General features: G+C 53.5%; 1 protein-coding gene across 1 annotated transcript; it reads left to right on the top strand.

The window, feature by feature from the left end:
• The first annotated feature begins 4341 nt into the window (after window positions 1-4341).
• LOC144952874 (uncharacterized) lies at window positions 4342-15221 on the top strand. The gene is made up of 4 exons (XM_078883344.1): window positions 4342-4722; window positions 5372-5557; window positions 12075-12179; window positions 12939-15221. Exons 1-4 carry the CDS (start codon window positions 4636-4638, stop codon window positions 14994-14996), a joined length of 2436 nt encoding a protein of 811 aa, XP_078739470.1. The 5' UTR covers window positions 4342-4635; the 3' UTR covers window positions 14997-15221.
• The last annotated feature ends 2615 nt before the right edge of the window (window positions 15222-17836 follow it).

Genomic DNA, 17836 nt, shown 5'->3' with positions numbered 1-17836 from the left:
GGTCTCTGTGTGAGTCTATGGGTCTCTGTGTGAGTCTATGGGTCTCTCTGTGTGAGTCTATGGGTCTCTGTGTGAGTCTATGGGTCTCTATGCGAGTCTATGGGTCTCTGTATGAGGCTATGGGTCTCGATGCGAGTCTGTGGGTCACGATGCGAGTCTGTGGGTCACGATGCGAGTCTATGGGTTTCTGTGTCAGTCAATGGGTCTCTGAGTCTATGGGTCTCTATGCGAGTCTATGGGTCTCTCTGTGTGTGAGTCTACGGGTCTCTCTGTGTGAGTCTATGGGTCTCTCTGTGTGAGTCTATGGGTCTCTCTGTGTGAGTCTATGGGTCTCTCTGTGTGAGTCTATGGGTCTCTCTGTGTGAGTCTATGGGTCTCTCTGTGTGAGTCTATGGGTCTCTCTGTGTGAGTCTTTGGGTCTCTCTGTGTGAGTCTATGGGTCTCTCTGTGTGAGTCTATGGGTCTCTCTGTGTGAGTCTATGGGTCTCTCTGTGCGAGTCTATGGGTCTCTGTGCGAGTCTATGGGTCTCTCTGTGTGTGAGTCTATGTGTCTCTGTGTGAGTCTATGGGTCTCTGTGTGAGTCTATGGGTCTCTGTGTGAGTCTATGGGTCTCTGTGTGAGTCTATGGGTCTCTGTGTGAGTCTGCGTCTCTGTGTTTGTCTATGGGTCTCTATCTTTGTCTATGGGTCTCGATGCGAGTCTGGATCTCTGCTTGTTTATGGGTCGCTATGCAAGTCTATTGGTCTTTGTGTGAGTCTATGGGTCTCTGTGTTTGTCTGTGGGTCTCTGTGCGAGTCTATGGGTCTCTGTGCGAGTCTATGGGTCTCTGTGTGAGTCTATGGGTCTCTGTGTGAGTCTATGTGTCGCTGTGTGAGTCTATGGGTGTCTGTGTGAGTCTATGGGTCTCTATGCAAGTCTACGGGTGTCTGTGCGAGTCTATGGGTCTCTGTGTGAGTCTATGGGTCTGTGTGAGTCTATGGGTCGCTGTGTGAGTCTATGGGTCTCTGTGTGAGTTTATGGATCGCTATGCAAGTCTACGGGTGTCTGTGTGAGTCTCTGGGTCTCTTTGCCAGTCTACGGGTGTCTGTGCGAGTCTATGGATCTCTATGCAAGTCTACGGGTGTCTGTGCGAGTCTATGGATCTTTATGCAAGTCTACGGGTGTCTGTGTGAGTCTATGGGTCTGTGCGAGTCTACGGGTCTCTGTGTGAGTCTATGGATCTCTATGCAAGTCTACGGGTCTCTGTGTGAGTCTATGGATCTCTATGCAAGTCTACGGGTGTCTGTGTGAGTCTCTGGGTCTCTTTGCCAGTCTACGGGTGTCTGTGCGAGTCTATGGATCTCTGTGTGAGTCTATGGGTCTCTGTGTGAGTCTATGGGTCGCTGTGTGAGTCTATGGGTCTCTGTGTGAGTTTATGGATCTCTATGCAAGTCTACGGGTGTCTGTGCGAGTCTATGGATCTCTATGCAAGTCTACGGGTGTCTGTGTGAGTCTATGGGTCTGTGCGAGTCTACGGGTCTCTGTGTGAGTCTATGGATCTCTATGCAAGTCTACGGGTCTCTGTGTGAGTCTATGGATCTCTATACAAGTCTACGGGTGTCTGTGTGAGTCTCTGGGTCTCTTTGCCAGTCTACGGGTGTCTGTGCGAGTCTATGGATCTCTATGCAAGTCTACGGGTGTCTGTGCGAGTCTATGAATCTCTATGCAAGTCTACGGGTGTCTGTGTGAGTCTATGGGTCTGTGCGAGTCTACGGGTCTCTGTGTGAGTCTATGGATCTCTATGCAAGTCTACGGGTCTCTGTGTGAGTCTATGGATCTCTATGCAAGTCTACGGGTGTCTGTGTGAGTCTCTGGGTCTCTTTGCCAGTCTACGGGTGTCTGTGCGAGTCTATGGATCTCTATGCAAGTCTACGGGTGTCTGTGCGAGTCTATGGATCTCTATGCAAGTCTACGGGTGTCTGTGCGAGTCTATAGATCTTTATGCAAGTCTACGGGTGTCTGTGTGAGTCTATGGGTCTGTGCGAGTCTACGGGTCTCTGTGTGAGTCTCTGGGTCTCTTTGCCAGTCTACGGGTGTCTGTGCGAGTCTATGGATCTCTATGCAAGTCTACGGGTGTCTGTGCGAGTCTATGGATCTCTATGCAAGTCTACGGGTGTCTGTGCGAGTCTATGGATCTTTATGCAAGTCTACGGGTGTCTGTGTGAGTCTATGGGTCTGTGCGAGTCTACGGGTCTCTGTGTGAGTCTATGGATCTCTATGCAAGTCTACGGGTCTCTGTGTGAGTCTATGGATCTCTATGCAAGTCTACGGGTGTCTGTGTGAGTCTCTGGGTCTCTTTGCCAGTCTACGGGTGTCTGTGCGAGTCTATGGATCTCTGTGTGAGTCTATGGGTCTCTGTGTGAGTCTATGGGTCGCTGTGTGAGTCTATGGGTCTCTGTGTGAGTTTATGGATCGCTATGCAAGTCTACGGGTGTCTGTGCGAGTCTATGGATCTCTATGCAAGTCTACGGGTGTCTGTGCGAGTCTATGGATCTCTATGCAAGTCTACGGGTGTCTGTGTGAGTCTATGGGTCTGTGCGAGTCTACGGGTCTCTGTGTGAGTCTATGGATCTCTATGCAAGTCTACGGGTCTCTGTGTGAGTCTATGGATCTCTATACAAGTCTACGGGTGTCTGTGTGAGTCTCTGGGTCTCTTTGCCAGTCTACGGGTGTCTGTGCGAGTCTATGGATCTCTATGCAAGTCTACGGGTGTCTGTGCGAGTCTATGAATCTCTATGCAAGTCTACGGGTGTCTGTGTGAGTCTATGGGTCTGTGCGAGTCTACGGGTCTCTGTGTGAGTCTATGGATCTCTATGCAAGTCTACGGGTCTCTGTGTGAGTCTATGGATCTCTATGCAAGTCTACGGGTGTCTGTGTGAGTCTCTGGGTCTCTTTGCCAGTCTACGGGTGTCTGTGCGAGTCTATGGATCTCTATGCAAGTCTACGGGTGTCTGTGCGAGTCTATGGATCTCTATGCAAGTCTACGGGTGTCTGTGTGAGTCTATGGATCTCTATGCAAGTCTACGGGTGTCTGTGCGAGTCTATGGATCTCTATGCAAGTCTACGGGTGTCTGTGTGAGTCTATGGGTCTGTGCGAGTCTACGGGTGTCTGTGCGAGTCTATGGATCTCTATGCAAGTCTACGGGTGTCTGTGTGAGTCTCTGGGTCTCTTTGCCAGTCTACGGGTGTCTGTGCGAGTCTATGGATCTCTATGCAAGTCTACGGGTGTCTGTGCGAGTCTATGGATCTCTATGCAAGTCTACGGGTGTCTGTGTGAGTCTATGGGTCTGTGCGAGTCTACGGGTCTCTGTGTGAGTCTATGGATCTCTATGCAAGTCTACGGGTCTCTGTGTGAGTCTATGGATCTCTATGCAAGTCTACGGGTGTCTGTGTGAGTCTCTGGGTCTCTTTGCCAGTCTACGGGTGTCTGTGCGAGTCTATGGATCTCTATGCAAGTCTACGGGTGTCTGTGCGAGTCTATGGATCTCTATGCAAGTCTACGGGTGTCTGTGCGAGTCTATGGATCTCTATGCAAGTCTACGGGTGTCTGTGTGAGTCTATGGGTCTGTGCGAGTCTACGGGTGTCTGTGCGAGTCTATGGATCTCTATGCAAGTCTACGGGTGTCTGTGTGAGTCTCTGGGTCTCTTTGCCAGTCTACGGGTGTCTGTGCGAGTCTATGGATCTCTATGCAAGTCTACGGGTGTCTGTGCGAGTCTATGGGTCTGTGCGAGTCTATGGCTCCCAGTTGCACGACCATCGCGCTCCGTGTCCACCCGGACTGACCATCGCCCTCCTCCCGTGCTCCGTGCTCCGCAGGTTATGGGCAACATTTTCGGGCGACTCTAGCTCTGCTCAAGGGGGACTGAATGGACAGTCACCCATAGTCCACCCATAGTCCACCCATAGTCCATCCATGGTCCACCCACGGTCCACCTATGGTCCACCCGCAGTCCAACCATTCGGTAGCCCCAAGAGCCGCACGGTCCACCAAGCAGAGCCACTGACAGGCCTGGTAGTTCACCAACAGCTTCACCACTAGTCCACCCACTGGTCCACTCGTTCATCTACTCGTCCACCCACTGGTCCACTCGTCCACCCACTGGTCCACTCGTCCACCCACTGGTCCAACCACTGGTCCATCCACTGGTCCATCCACTGGTCCATCCACTAGTCCATCCACTGGACCACTAGTCCATCAACAGGTCCACTCATCCATCCACTAGTCCATCCACTGGTCCATCCACTGGTCCATCCACTAGTCCACCCACTGTTCCACTAGTCCAACCACTGGTCCATCCACTGGTCCAACCACTGGTCCAACCACTGGTCCATCCACTGGTCCATCCACTGGTCCAACCACTGGTCCAATAGTCCATCCACTGGTCCATCCACTAGTCCATCCACTGGACCACTCGTCCAGGCACGAGTCCAGCTACTGGTCCAGCAACTGGTCCACTATTCCAGTCACACGTCCGGTAATACATGCGCTGGTCCGCCAACTCGCTTCCTGGTTAGTCCACCACCTAACCAGCTGCTCGGCCAACCAACCAGAGAGTCCACCAAACCGCTCACCCACCCGCTCCCCCGAGGAGCGATGGACTCCACAAACCACGAGGTGGAGATGGAAGAGGACGACACGGCGCTGCCTCCCATGCTCCACCCAGAGCCGATCCACCCACAGGTGATCCACTGATGCACGCTCACCACGGACGAGACGTGGGTTGAAGTCTATGGGTCTCTGTGTGGTGAGTGTGTGGGTCTCTGTGTGGTGAGTCTGTGTGGTGAGTCTATGGGTCTCTGTGTGGTGAGTCTGTGGGTCTCTGTGTAGTGAGTCTGTGGGTCTCTGTGTGGTGAGTCTGTGGGTCTCTGTGTGGCGAGTCTATGGGTCTGTGTAGTGAGTCTATGGGTCTGTGTGGTGAGTCTATGGGTCTCTGTGTGGCGAGTCTATGGGTCTCTGTATGGCGAGTCTATGGGTCTCTGTGTGGTGAGTCTATGGGTCTCTGTGTGGTGAGTCTATGGGTCTCTGTGTGGTGAGTCTGTGTAGTGAGTCTATGGGTCTGTGTGGTGAGTCTATGGGTCTCTGTGTGACGAGTCTGTGGGTCTCTGTGTGGCGAGTCTGTGGGTCTCTGTGTGGCGAGTCTATGGGTCTTCTAAAAGTTAAAGAGAGATGCCCAGACCCAGGACTCGAACTCAGGGACTCAAGACCATCATGAGCACCCCCCCGTGAGAGAGAGAGTAAGGGAGACCAACCACAAGATCACCGGCAGTAGCACATCATCGTGATTGTTCGTGCGACCTATCCCCACCCCCCCCCCCCTCATGCCGTTTAGGTGGAAGATATGGAACACGCCGATTGCGCCGGTGGTGGCGGCGGTGGTGACGGAGGACAGGAATCTGGCAAAACGGAGAGAAACAAGAGGAACTACCAGCGCTACCCCAAGCCTCCGTACTCGTACGTGGCGCTCATCTGCCTGGCGATCACACGCTCAACGGAGCTGCAGCTCACGCTCCGACAGGTAGGACGCTCGCTCATTCGCTGACACGCTCGCTCAATCGCTGACTCGCTCGCTCAATCGCTGACTCGCTCGCTCAATCGCTGACTCGCTCGCTCAATCGCTGACTCGCTCGCTCAATCGCTGACTCGCTCGCTCAATCGCTGACTCGCTCGCTCAATCGCTGACTCGCTCGCTCAATCGCTGACTCGCTCGCTCAATCGCTGACTCGCTCGCTCAATCGCTGACTCGCTCGCTCAATCGCTGACTCGCTCGCTCAATCGCTGACTCGCTCGCTCAATCGCTGACTCGCTCGCTCAATCGCTGACTCGCTCGCTCAATCGCTGACTCGCTCACTCAATCTTTCACTTGCACCGCTCGCTCGCTCGATTGCTAACTCGCTCAGTCGCTCGCTCACTCTCTCGCCAATTGCTCACTCTCTCAAATGCTCAATCGCTTAATCATTCAATCGCTCGCTCACTTTCGCACCACTCGCTCGTACCAATCGCTCCACTCGCTCAATCTCCCACTCAATCGCACGCTTGCTCAACCGCGCACTCAATCCCTTGCTCACTCAATTGCTTACTCACTCAATTGCTTACTCACTCAATCGCTTACTCAACCCCCACTCAATCGCTCACTCACTCAATTAAACGCTCACTCACTGAATGGCCCACTCAATCTCCCACTCAATCGCACGCTTACTCAATCACCGACTCATTCACTCGATCTTTCACTTGCACCGCTCGCTCACTCAATTGCCAACTCGCTCAGTCGCTCGCTCACTCTCTCGCCAATTGCTCACTCTCTCAATTGCTCAATCGCTTAATCATTCAATCACTCGCTCACTTTCGCACCACTCGCTCGTGCCAATCGCTCACCCACTCAATCGCTCGCTCACTCAATTGCTAACTCACTCAATTGCTAACTCACTCAATTGCTTACTCACTCAATTGCTAACTCACTCAATCGCTCGCTCACTCAATTGCTTACTCACTCAATTGCTAACTCACTCAATTGCTAACTCACTCAATTGCTAACTCACTCAATCGCTCGCTCACTCAATTGCTAACTCACTCAATTGCTAACTCACTCAATTGCTTACTCACTCAATTGCTAACTCACTCAATCGCTCGCTCACTCAATTGCTTACTCACTCAATTGCTAACTCACTCAATTGCTAACTCACTCAATTGCTAACTCACTCAATTGCTAACTCACTCAATCGCTCGCTCACTCAATCGCCCACTCAATCACTTGCTCACTCAATTGCTAACTCACTCAATTGCTTACTCACTCAATTGCTAACTCACTCAATTGCTAACTCACTCAATTGCTAACTCACTCAATTGCTAACTCACTCAATTGCTAACTCACTCAATTGCTAACTCACTCAATTGCTAACTCACTCAATTGCTAACTCACTCAATTGCTTACTCACTCAATTGCTAACTCACTCAATTGCTTACTCACTCAATTGCTAACTCACTCAATTGCTAACTCACTCAATTGCTTACTCACTCAATTGCTAACTCACTCAATCGCTCGCTCACTCAATCGCCCACTCAATCACTTGCTCACTCAATTGCTAACTCACTCAATTGCTAACTCACTCAATTGCTAACTCACTCAATTGCTAACTCACTCAATTGCTAACTCACTCAATTGCTAACTCACTCAATTGCTCGCTCACTCAATCGCCCACTCAATCACTTGCTCACTCAATTGCTAACTCACTCAATTGCTAACTCACTCAATTGCTAACTCACTCAATTGCTAACTCACTCAATCGCTCGCTCACTCAATCGCCCACTCAATCACTTGCTCACTCAATTGCTTACTCACTCAATTGCTAACTCACTCAATTGCTAACTCACTCAATTGCTAACTCACTCAATTGCTAACTCACTCAATCGCTCGCTCACTCAATCGCCCACTCAATCACTTGCTCACTCAATTGCTAACTCACTCAATTGCTAACTCACTCAATTGCTAACTCACTCAATTGCTAACTCACTCAATTGCTCACTCAATCAATTGCTAACTCACTCAATTGCTAACTCACTCAATCGCTCGCTCACTCAATCGCCCACTCAATCACTTGCTCACTCAATTGCTAACTCACTCAATTGCTAACTCACTCAATTGCTAACTCACTCAATTGCTAACTCACTCAATTGCTAACTCACTCAATCGCTCGCTCACTCAATCGCCCACTCAATCACTTGCTCACTCAATTGCTTACTCACTCAATTGCTAACTCACTCAATTGCTAACTCACTCAATTGCTAACTCACTCAATTGCTAACTCACTCAATTGCTAACTCACTCAATTGCTAACTCACTCAATTGCTTACTCACTCAATTGCTAACTCACTCAATTGCTAACTCACTCAATTGCTAACTCACTCAATTGCTAACTCACTCAATTGCTAACTCACTCAATTGCTAACTCACTCAATTGCTAACTCACTCAATCTCCCACTCAATCGCTCGCTCACTCAATCGCCCACTCAATCACTTGCTCACTCAATTGCTAACTCACTCAATTGCTAACTCACTCAATTGCTAACTCACTCAATTGCTTACTCACTCAATTGCTAACTCACTCAATTGCTAACTCACTCAATTGCTTACTCACTCAATTGCTAACTCACTCAATTGCTAACTCACTCAATTGCTAACTCACTCAATTGCTAACTCACTCAATTGCTAACTCACTCAATTGCTAACTCACTCAATTGCTAACTCACTCAATTGCTTACTCACTCAATTGCTTACTCACTCAATCGCTTACTCAGCCCCCCACTCAATCGCTCACTCACTCAATTAAACGCTCACTCACTGAATGGCCCACTCAATCTCCCACTCAATCGCACGCTTGCTCAATCGCTGACTCATTCGCTCGCTCACTCAATTGCTTACTCAATCACACTCACTCAACCCCCCACTCAATCGCTCACTCGCTCAATTACACGCTCAATCACTGAATGGCCCACTCAATCTCCTACTCAATCGCACGTTTGCTCAATCGCTGATTCATTCGCTCGCTCACTCAATTGCTAACTCGCTCAGTCGCTCGCTCACTCTCACCAATTGCTCACTCTCTCAATTGCTCAATCGCTTAATCATTCAATCGCTCGCTCACTCTCGCACCACTCGCTCGTACCAATCGCTCACCCACTCAATTGGCCACTCAATCTCCCACTCAATCGCACGCTTGCTCAACCGCACACTCAATCCCTCGCTCACTCAATTCCTTATTCGCTCAATCACTCACTCAGCCCCCCACTCAATCGCTCACTCGCTCAATTACACGCTCACTCACTGAATGGCCCACTCAATCTCCCACTCAATCGCTCGATCGTTCACTTACACCGCTCGCTCACTCGATTGCTAACTCGCTCAGTCGCTCGCTCGCTCTCTCGCCAATTGCTCACTCTCTCAAATGCTCAATCGCTTAATCATTCAATCGCTCGCTCACTTTCGCTCCACTCGCTCGTACCAATCGCTCACCCACTCAATTTCCCACTCAATCTCACACTCAATCGCACGTTTGCTCAATCGCTGACTCATTCGCTCGCTCACTCAATTGCCAACTCGCTCAGTCGCTCGCTCACTCTCTCACCAATTGCTCACTCTCTCAAATGCTCAATCGCTTAATCATTCAATCGCTCGCTCACTCAATCGCCCACTCAATCACTTGCTCACTCAATTGCTAACTCACTCAATTGCTAACTCACTCAATTGCTAACTCACTCAATTGCTAACTCACTCAATTGCTAACTCACTCAATTGCTAACTCACTCAATTGCTAACTCACTCAATTGCTTACTCACTCAATTGCTTACTCACTCAATTGCTTACTCACTCAATCGCTTACTCAGCCCCCCACTCAATCGCTCACTCACTCAATTAAACGCTCACTCACTGAATGGCCCACTCAATCTCCCACTCAATCGCACGCTTGCTCAATCGCTGACTCGCTCGCTCAATCTTTCACTTGCACCGCTCGCTCACTCAATTGCCAACTCGCTCAGTCGCTCGCTCACTCTATCACCAATTGCTCACTCTCTCAAATGCTCAATCGCTTAATCATTCAATCCCTCGCTCACTCAATTGCTTACTCACTCAATTGCTTACTCAGCCCCCCACTCAATCGCTCACTCACTCAATTACACGCTCACTCACTGAATGGCCCACTCAATCTCCCACTCAATCGCACGCTTGCTCAATCACCGACTCATTCACTCGATCTTTCACTTGCACCGCTCGCTCACTCAATTGCCAACTCGCTCAGTCGCTCGCTCACTCTCTCACCAATTGCTCACTCTCTCAATTGCTCAATCGCTTAATCATTCAATCACTCGCTCACTTTCGCACCACTCGCTCGTACCAATCGCTCACCCACTCAATTGGCCACTCAATCTCCCACTCAATCTCCCACTCAATCGCACGCTTGCTCAACCGCACACTCAATCCCTCGCTCACTCAATTCCTTATTCGCTCAATCACTCACTCAGCCCCCCACTCAATCGCTCACTCGCTCAATTACACGCTCACTCACTGAATGGCCCACTCAATCTCCCACTCAATCGCTCGATCGTTCACTTACACCGCTCGCTCACTCGATTGCTAACTCGCTCAGTCGCTCGCTCGCTCTCTCACCAATTGCTCACTCTCTCAAATGCTCAATCGCTTAATCATTCAATCGCTTGCTCACTCAATCGCTCACCCACTCAATTGCTCACTCACTAAATCGCTCACCCACTCAATAGCCCACTCAATCACTCGCTCACTCAATCCCCCACTCAATCGCTCACTCACTCAATCGCCCACTCACTCCATTGCCCACTCAATCGTTCGCCCACTCATTTACTCACTCAATTGCTCACTCACTAAATCGCTCACCCACTCAATAGCCCACTCAATCACTCGCTCACTCAATCCCCCACTCAATCGCTCACTCACTCAATCGCCCACTCACTCCATTGCCCACTCAATCGTTCGCCCACTCATTTACTCACTCAATCGCTCACCCACTCAATTGCTCGCTCACTAAATCGCTCACCCACTCAATCCCCCACTCAATCGCTCACTCACTCAATCGCCCACTCACTCAATCGCCCACTCACTCAATCGCCCACTCACTCCATTGCCCACTCAATCGTTCGCCCACTCATTTACTCACTCAATCGCTCGCTCACTCCATTGCCCACTCAATCGTTCGCCCACTCATTTACTCACTCAATCGCCCACTCACTCCATTGCCCACTCAATCGTTCGCCCACTCATTTACTCACTCAATCGCTCACCCACTCAATTGCTCGCTCACTAAATCGCTCACCCACTCAATCGCCCACTCAATCGCTCACTCACTCAATCCCCCACTCAATCGCTCACTCACGCAATCGCCCACTCAATCACTCGCTCACTCAATCCCCCACTCAATCGCTCACCCACTCAATCCCCCACTCAATCGCTCACTCACTCAATCGCCCACTCACTCCATTGCCCACTCAATCGTTCGCCCACTCATTTACTCACTCAATTGCTCACTCACTAAATCGCTCACCCACTCAATAGCCCACTCAATCACTCGCTCACTCAATCCCCCACTCAATCGCTCACTCACTCAATCGCCCACTCACTCCATTGCCCACTCAATCGTTCGCCCACTCATTTACTCACTCAATCGCTCACCCACTCAATTGCTCGCTCACTAAATCGCTCACCCACTCAATCCCCCACTCAATCGCTCACTCACTCAATCGCCCACTCACTCAATCGCCCACTCACTCAATCGCCCACTCACTCCATTGCCCACTCAATCGTTCGCCCACTCATTTACTCACTCAATCGCTCGCTCACTCCATTGCCCACTCAATCGTTCGCCCACTCATTTACTCACTCAATCGCCCACTCACTCCATTGCCCACTCAATCGTTCGCCCACTCATTTACTCACTCAATCGCTCACCCACTCAATTGCTCGCTCACTAAATCGCTCACCCACTCAATCGCCCACTCAATCGCTCACTCACTCAATCCCCCACTCAATCGCTCACTCACGCAATCGCCCACTCAATCACTCGCTCACTCAATCCCCCACTCAATCGCTCACCCACTCAATCGCCCACTCAATCGCTCACTCACGCAATCGCCCACTCAATCGCTCACCCACTCAATCGCCCACTCAATCGCTCACTCACGCAATCGCCCACTCAATCGCTCACTCACACAATCGCCCACTCAATCGCTCACTCACGCAATCGCCCACTCAATCGCTCACTAATTCAATCCCCCACTCAATCGCTCACTAATTCAATCCCCCACTCAATCGCTCACCCACTCAATCGCTCACTCAATCAATCGCCCACTCAATCGCCCACTCAATCGCTCACTCACGCAATCGCCCACTCAATCATTCACTGACTGTCACCCGGCCTTGCGGTCCACGCGGCGTCCGACGAACGTTGCGACAACGTTGATGACAACGACCGGTGATGACAGTGACCGCGGCGGTGTTCCCCGTGTTTCAGATCTTCAGCCTCATCGGCTCCATGTTCCCGTTTTTCACGGGCGAGTACAAGGGCTGGAGGGACTCGGTGCGCCACAACCTCTCGGCTAACAAGTGCTTCTCCAAGGTGACGACACCGGCCACCGCCAACAAAGATCCCCCACGTAGCCTCTAACAGACTCTCGGGCAAGTGCCGTTAGCGAGCAGAACCTAACGAAGGCCGGAACGGCGCACGAGGGAGGCGGTGGGTGGTTGACACCGCGCCCGGCTGCCTTTGTCTCCCCCTAGTGGCGACGTTTACCACACACCGCACCAGGTACTCAATTGAGGCCTAGGGGAGGCCCAGGACCGGCTCAGATAGTCGTCACCGGTGTTGGCCGTGAGCGAGAATCGAAAACTGGGGTCGCCGGGTTCGTAGCGCAGCGCGGCGCTAACCGCTGCACCACCGCTCCCCACCGCAGTACGCGCGAGTGGGTTACGTGCGTGTGTGCGCATGTGTCTGTGAGCGGTGGGGAGCGGTGGTGCAGCGGTTAGCGCTACGCTGCGCTACGAACCCGGCGACCCGAGTTCGATTCCTGCTCACGGCCAACACCGGTGAAACTTGAACCAGCTACCCGTATCGGTACCCTACCCGAAATGAGTGACAAACGGCGACTCACCAGTGACTCGCGGCCCACCCGTACTCGGCTGCACCAGGGTCGCAAACGTCTACCCGTACCCGGGTACGGGTAGCCGGGTATCGGGTAGGGTACGGGTATCGGGTACCCGGTTGCGACCTCTGCGTTCCGTCCACTCCCCCGTCCACGACATTCCGTCCGTCTGCCCGCCCGCCCGCTCACCCAAACCTCCTCAACTCCCCTCCCCCCCCCACGGTCCCCGGTCCCAGGTGCTCAAGGACCCTTCACGCCCGGGATGCAAGGGCAACCACTGGACACTGGACATCGACAAGGTACCGCCCGAGGCCCTTCTGCGGCAGAACACGGCCGAGTCGCGCAAGGCCCGCTCGCCGTACCCGCAGGACCTGCGGCCCTACCTCCTGGACCCGAGCCTCCGCCTCTGGCCGTGCTCGCCCGGCCAGGACGAGGCTTCGGCCCGCGATGTTGCCGCCGCCGCCGCTTCCGCGCCGAGAGCCGAGGTGTCCCAGCCGCTGCCGCAACTCGGCTGGACGAACTCCGACGCTCCGGTGCCGCTCTACCGCCCGCCGCCCGCGCCGGGCCCGGCTCTGGCCTCCGCTCTGGAGCGGTTCCGCCCGTCGCCGCCGCCGCTGCTGCCGCCGTTCTCCAGCATCTGCGACGTCTCCGCTGCCTCCTCCTCCTCCTCGTCGTCCTCGACGCCGTTCCTCTCGGTGGCCGGGCACTTCCTGGCACCGTTGGCGGGGGTCCCCGCGGCGTACCAGCCCCTAGTGCCCGCACTACCGCCGCCGCCGATGCCGGATGACGTCGTCGCGTGGGGCGACGCGGCGGTCCTACCGAGCCACCCGTCGCTGCCCGCCATGTCCCCCCACCCCGCCTCCTCCGCCCCCTCCTCGTCCTCTTCCACCTGTGGTCATGTGCCCACTGCCGCCGGCGCCACCTACCAGCAGCTGCCCACCGAGTTCTACTCCCACCAGCAGCAGCAGCTGCCGTTGGTGTCCTCCACCACCACCACCGCCGCCGCCGTGCATCGCCCGCTACGAGCGGACAAATCTGATTCGTCGCCCGCCGTCTCTCGCTCGTCGTCGTCTGCCTCCTCCTCCTCCTCCTCCCTCGCCTCGTCGCCGTTCTCCCGCTCGCCGTCGCCCGCCCCCGGAGTGGGGCCACCGCCACCGCCAGGCCCCGTGGACGTCTGCATGGCCCTCGTGTCTCCCGCGGGGCAGCGCCGGCGTCGGCACCGGCACCAGGCGGGCGAACGGCAGTGCCAGCGCCGCCGCCGCCACCACGAGCGCCGGGACACGGGGGGCGATGGCCAGCGGCCGCTCGGCATGGCAATTCCCTCCTCGTCCGCATCATCCTCCTCCTCCTCATCATCGTCGGCGTCGTCGGCTGACGCCGCCGCCGACGCCGAGGGGCGCCGCTCGTGGCACGCGGCGTGGCTGGCGCAGCCGTGGCAGTGCCAGCCCGGCAACGCAAACGCGGCGCTCGGTAACAATTACAACGTGGCCACCGCTGTCGGTTACGGCAACATGGCCGCCGCCCACGGTTACGCCCATGGCAACGTAGCGGCCGCCCACGGTTACGCCCATGGCAACGTGGCCGCCGCCCACGGTTACGCCCTTGGCAACGTGGCCACCGCCCACGGTTACGGAAACGTGGCCGCCGCCCATGGTTACGGAAACGTGGCCGCCGCCCACGGTTACGGAAACGTGGCCGCCGCCCACGGTTACAGCAACGTGGCCGCCGCCCACGGTTACGGAAACGTGGCCGCCGCCCACGGTTACGGAAACGTGGTCGCCGCCCACGGTTACCCCCATGGCAACGTGGCCACCGCCGTCGCGTACGGCAGCCCGGCCCCGCAGGCGCTGGTCCCCTGGGAGCTGCCGGCTTCGCACTCCAAGTTCACGCCCCCCAATGCGGTGGCGCCACCCGCCGGTCCGGACTCGCTGGCTTTCCTCGGCAGCGGCGGCGGCGGTGACGCCACTCTCCCCGCTCTCCCCGCGTACCGATCGCCACCTTCGCTGTCCTGTTCCCCCTCCCCCTCGCCGTCCTCCACCGTGTCGTCATCGTCGTTGAATCCGTCGTCCCCGCCGCTGCAGCTGGTGTCGTACTGGGTGAGGTCGCGCGAGGCGGGTCTCCTCTACCAGGTGCCCACGTTCCTCGACTACGAGCGAGTTTACGGCATCATGCCGCCCAACAAGAGCGTCTTCGACCTCTTTCTGGTGCCCGCGTCGCCCGCCGCCGCCATCCAGCCAGGCGTCCCTTTCCCTTCCTCCTCTTCCTCCTCCTCCTCCTTTCCGCAGGGCCGCTAGGGCGAGCCACCAGGGCGGCCATCGCCAGCTGGCCCCAAGTTTTGGGTCGTCGTCGTTGAGAAGGTGTAGCCGTCCTGGAAAATCTAAGCCATCCAGCCAAGGCATCTCCTCCTTCCTGCAGGGCCACTTGGGCTGCTAGAGGCCGCTAAGGTCATCACTAACCGGCCCCAAGTTTTGCGCAGGGTCGTCGTCATTGTCTTAGCTGTCCTGGGACGTCCATATGCCATCCAGTGATCTCGGGAGTCGTGTATTTATGTGGGGGTGGAAAGGGGGGAATGTTGTATAAACAAACTACGGGGAGGGGGGGGGAGGGAACACGATGACATGGCGATCGGACGTTGAGCACTCGGTGGAATGCGTGTGACACAGTGGTGAAGATATGCGATCCGTCCGTGCCCGGTGCAGGGTTAGGGGTCTGGGGTGCTGTGCCGGACATTGTTTGGAGTTTGAGATTTACGAGCGGAGTGGCTGTGTGTCGTATGCCCCTCCGCGACACGGCGTGGCCATTTTAAATATCTTTGCCATCGTTCATGATGCTGCCCAAACCCTACCCTCCCTAACCCTTACTCCCCACTGACCCCACCCACTCCTACCCCCACTGACCCCACCCACCACTACCAACCTCACCCCTATTTATTTGACCAAGTCGAGTGGAGGAGGGAGGGCTTACGACACATCAACACACCACACGCGCGATCGCGCGCACACACACACGCAGCTGCTGGAATTTACCGGCGGCAAAGCCGACGGCGCTCGGGACAGCGTCTTCACCGCTATCGGTGGGGAGGTTCTGAGAGGCGACTCTGAGAGCGGGCGGTAGCTGGACCGCTGTGGGGGCAAACAGCCGTGGCGTCAACGCCTTGGCGACCAGTTTGCCATTGCTACTACATTCCTTGATGAAGAGCGGCGGGGTCCCTCTTCCGATGAACTCCCCGCACCCCACCCCCCCCCCCCCCTTCTACACACAACCTGGAGCCATCGCAAAATGCGCACAAGTTCAAGAAAAAGAACCGGCGAGATGCACAAGTGGCCGCTGAGGCGCGAGCCGAATGTTTGAGGCGGGAAGTTCCTCTATCAATACTCCCCACCAGGAGGAGATTGGGTCGACCGAAATATCCGGGAGGCATTGACAGCCCCCCCCTCCCCTCAACAGCAACGACATTGACACCCCCCCCCCCACCCGCCGTTCCGCAAAAACGACGCGGGTTGCTTCGCGCGGATGGTTTTTAACGTTCCTTTTTAAAGAAGATGGAATAAATTTCGATGTAAAGCTTTCGTGACTGCAGCAGGGATTGATCTTCTTGGTTATTTCGGTAAAGTCATCACGTAGAAGGGAAATAATAAAATAATAAAAATAAAACATTACATTTATTTTAAAATAATTATTTTATTATGTTTTATTAAAAAAACCATAGTAAAATAACTACTTTCTTATGTTTTATTTGTATTATTTTATTATTATTTTATCATTTTCCTTCTACGTGACTTTACCGAAAGAACCAAGAAGATGGAATAGTTGTACAGGCCACGTGTACAAGGGTGGCCCCAAAAGTGAAGATGCACAGGGTCATGATATTTATTTCAACACTGGCGTGACATTTTTTACTTATTTTTTTATTAATTTTCATTAACTTAAATTAATGTTTTATCTATTACTATGAATTCTTATCAATTTGTCTTCCTTTTTAGATTCAGAAAATTGGGCTGATTCGAGACAAAAACGCGACTGGTGAATGTTAATCTTTTTAAAAACAAGTCCTGCATTAATTTTAACAAAGAAGTCGAGGATGGTGCATGCCTTTTTATTGGAAAGGTCAGTTTGAGCATTTGTTAAATCAAATTAAATAACCCCTACGTACCCTCACTTTTGGGAATATGTTTTGACTTAAAGCTTTCGTGACTGCAGTAATTCATGTTCTTTGGGTCTTTCGGTAAAGTCACGTAGATAGGTTCCAAGACGATCGCTTGAGTTGTGATCGAAACGTTGTAGTTTTTTATATTTTTTTTCTTTACCGAAAGACCCAAATAATACACAGAATATATATATTTTAAAAACGCGCACAAATCCAGACGGAGATGGGGTTTTTCCCTCCCGACATGGGGAACGCTGTGGCGATGTCGACTTTGTTCGTGTGGGAATTTTGGTCCGGGGTGGGGGGGTAGGGATGGGGTTTGGTAAAAAAAAATTGGCGACTGAGGATCTGCGGCAGGTGGGGATGCGTTTCCGCAATCGTCCGACCGTCGTGTTGAGGTTTTTATTTTTTATTTGGCACGAGCAATCAGGCCGTCCATCACCAACATCGTGGTCCGTAATTTAGTTGACCTTTTTTCCCCCCTTCGTTTGCTTGGGTCAGACGCTCGTGTAGGTACAATGCTGGTGTGTTTGTTTTTTTACCGTTATGGCTCTCCGCCAATGAAGGACCCGGTGCTGATCGAATTTTGTTGCCTGGTCATCGTCTAGGTATGCCGATTTGATTGTCGTGCACATGCTCGAGCCTTGGTGTCGGGCCTAGTTAATAGTGCACGTGACACAGCCTGAGTGAGACCTAGTTAATAGTGCACGTGGCACAGCCTGAGTTCGGCCTAGTTAATAGTGCACGTGGCACAGCCCGAGTTCGGCCTAGTTAATAGTGCACGTGGCACAGCCTGAGTTCAGCCTAGTTAATAGTGCACGTGGCACAGCCTGAGTGAGGCCTAGTTAATAGTGCACGTGGCACAGCCTGAGTTCGGCCTAGTTAATAGTGCACGTGGCACAGCCTGAGTGAGGCCTAGTTAATAGTGCACGTGGCACAGCCTGAGTTCGGCCTAGTTAATAGTGCACGTGGCACAGCCTGAGTTCG

The sequence above is a fragment of the Lampetra fluviatilis genome, chromosome 70 (genome assembly GCF_964198595.1).
Source record: "Lampetra fluviatilis chromosome 70, kcLamFluv1.1, whole genome shotgun sequence".
Classification (NCBI taxonomy): Eukaryota; Metazoa; Chordata; class Hyperoartia; order Petromyzontiformes; family Petromyzontidae; genus Lampetra; species Lampetra fluviatilis.
Note: the sequence above shows the minus strand (reverse complement) of the source record. Positions and strands in the feature narration are given on the sequence as shown.

What these genes read in the sequence shown, in the direction of transcription:
- LOC144952874 (XM_078883344.1), top strand. Translation starts at nt 4,636, where the DNA reads ATGGACTCCACAAACCACGAGGTGGAGATGGAAGAGGACGACACGGCG. An exon ending in CAGAGCCGATCCACCCACAG is followed by an intron (nt 4,723 to 5,371) that starts GTGATCCACTGA and finishes CATGCCGTTTAG; the next exon opens with GTGGAAGATATGGAACACGC. An exon ending in CTAACAAGTGCTTCTCCAAG is followed by an intron (nt 12,180 to 12,938) that starts GTGACGACACCG and finishes CCCCGGTCCCAG; the next exon opens with GTGCTCAAGGACCCTTCACG.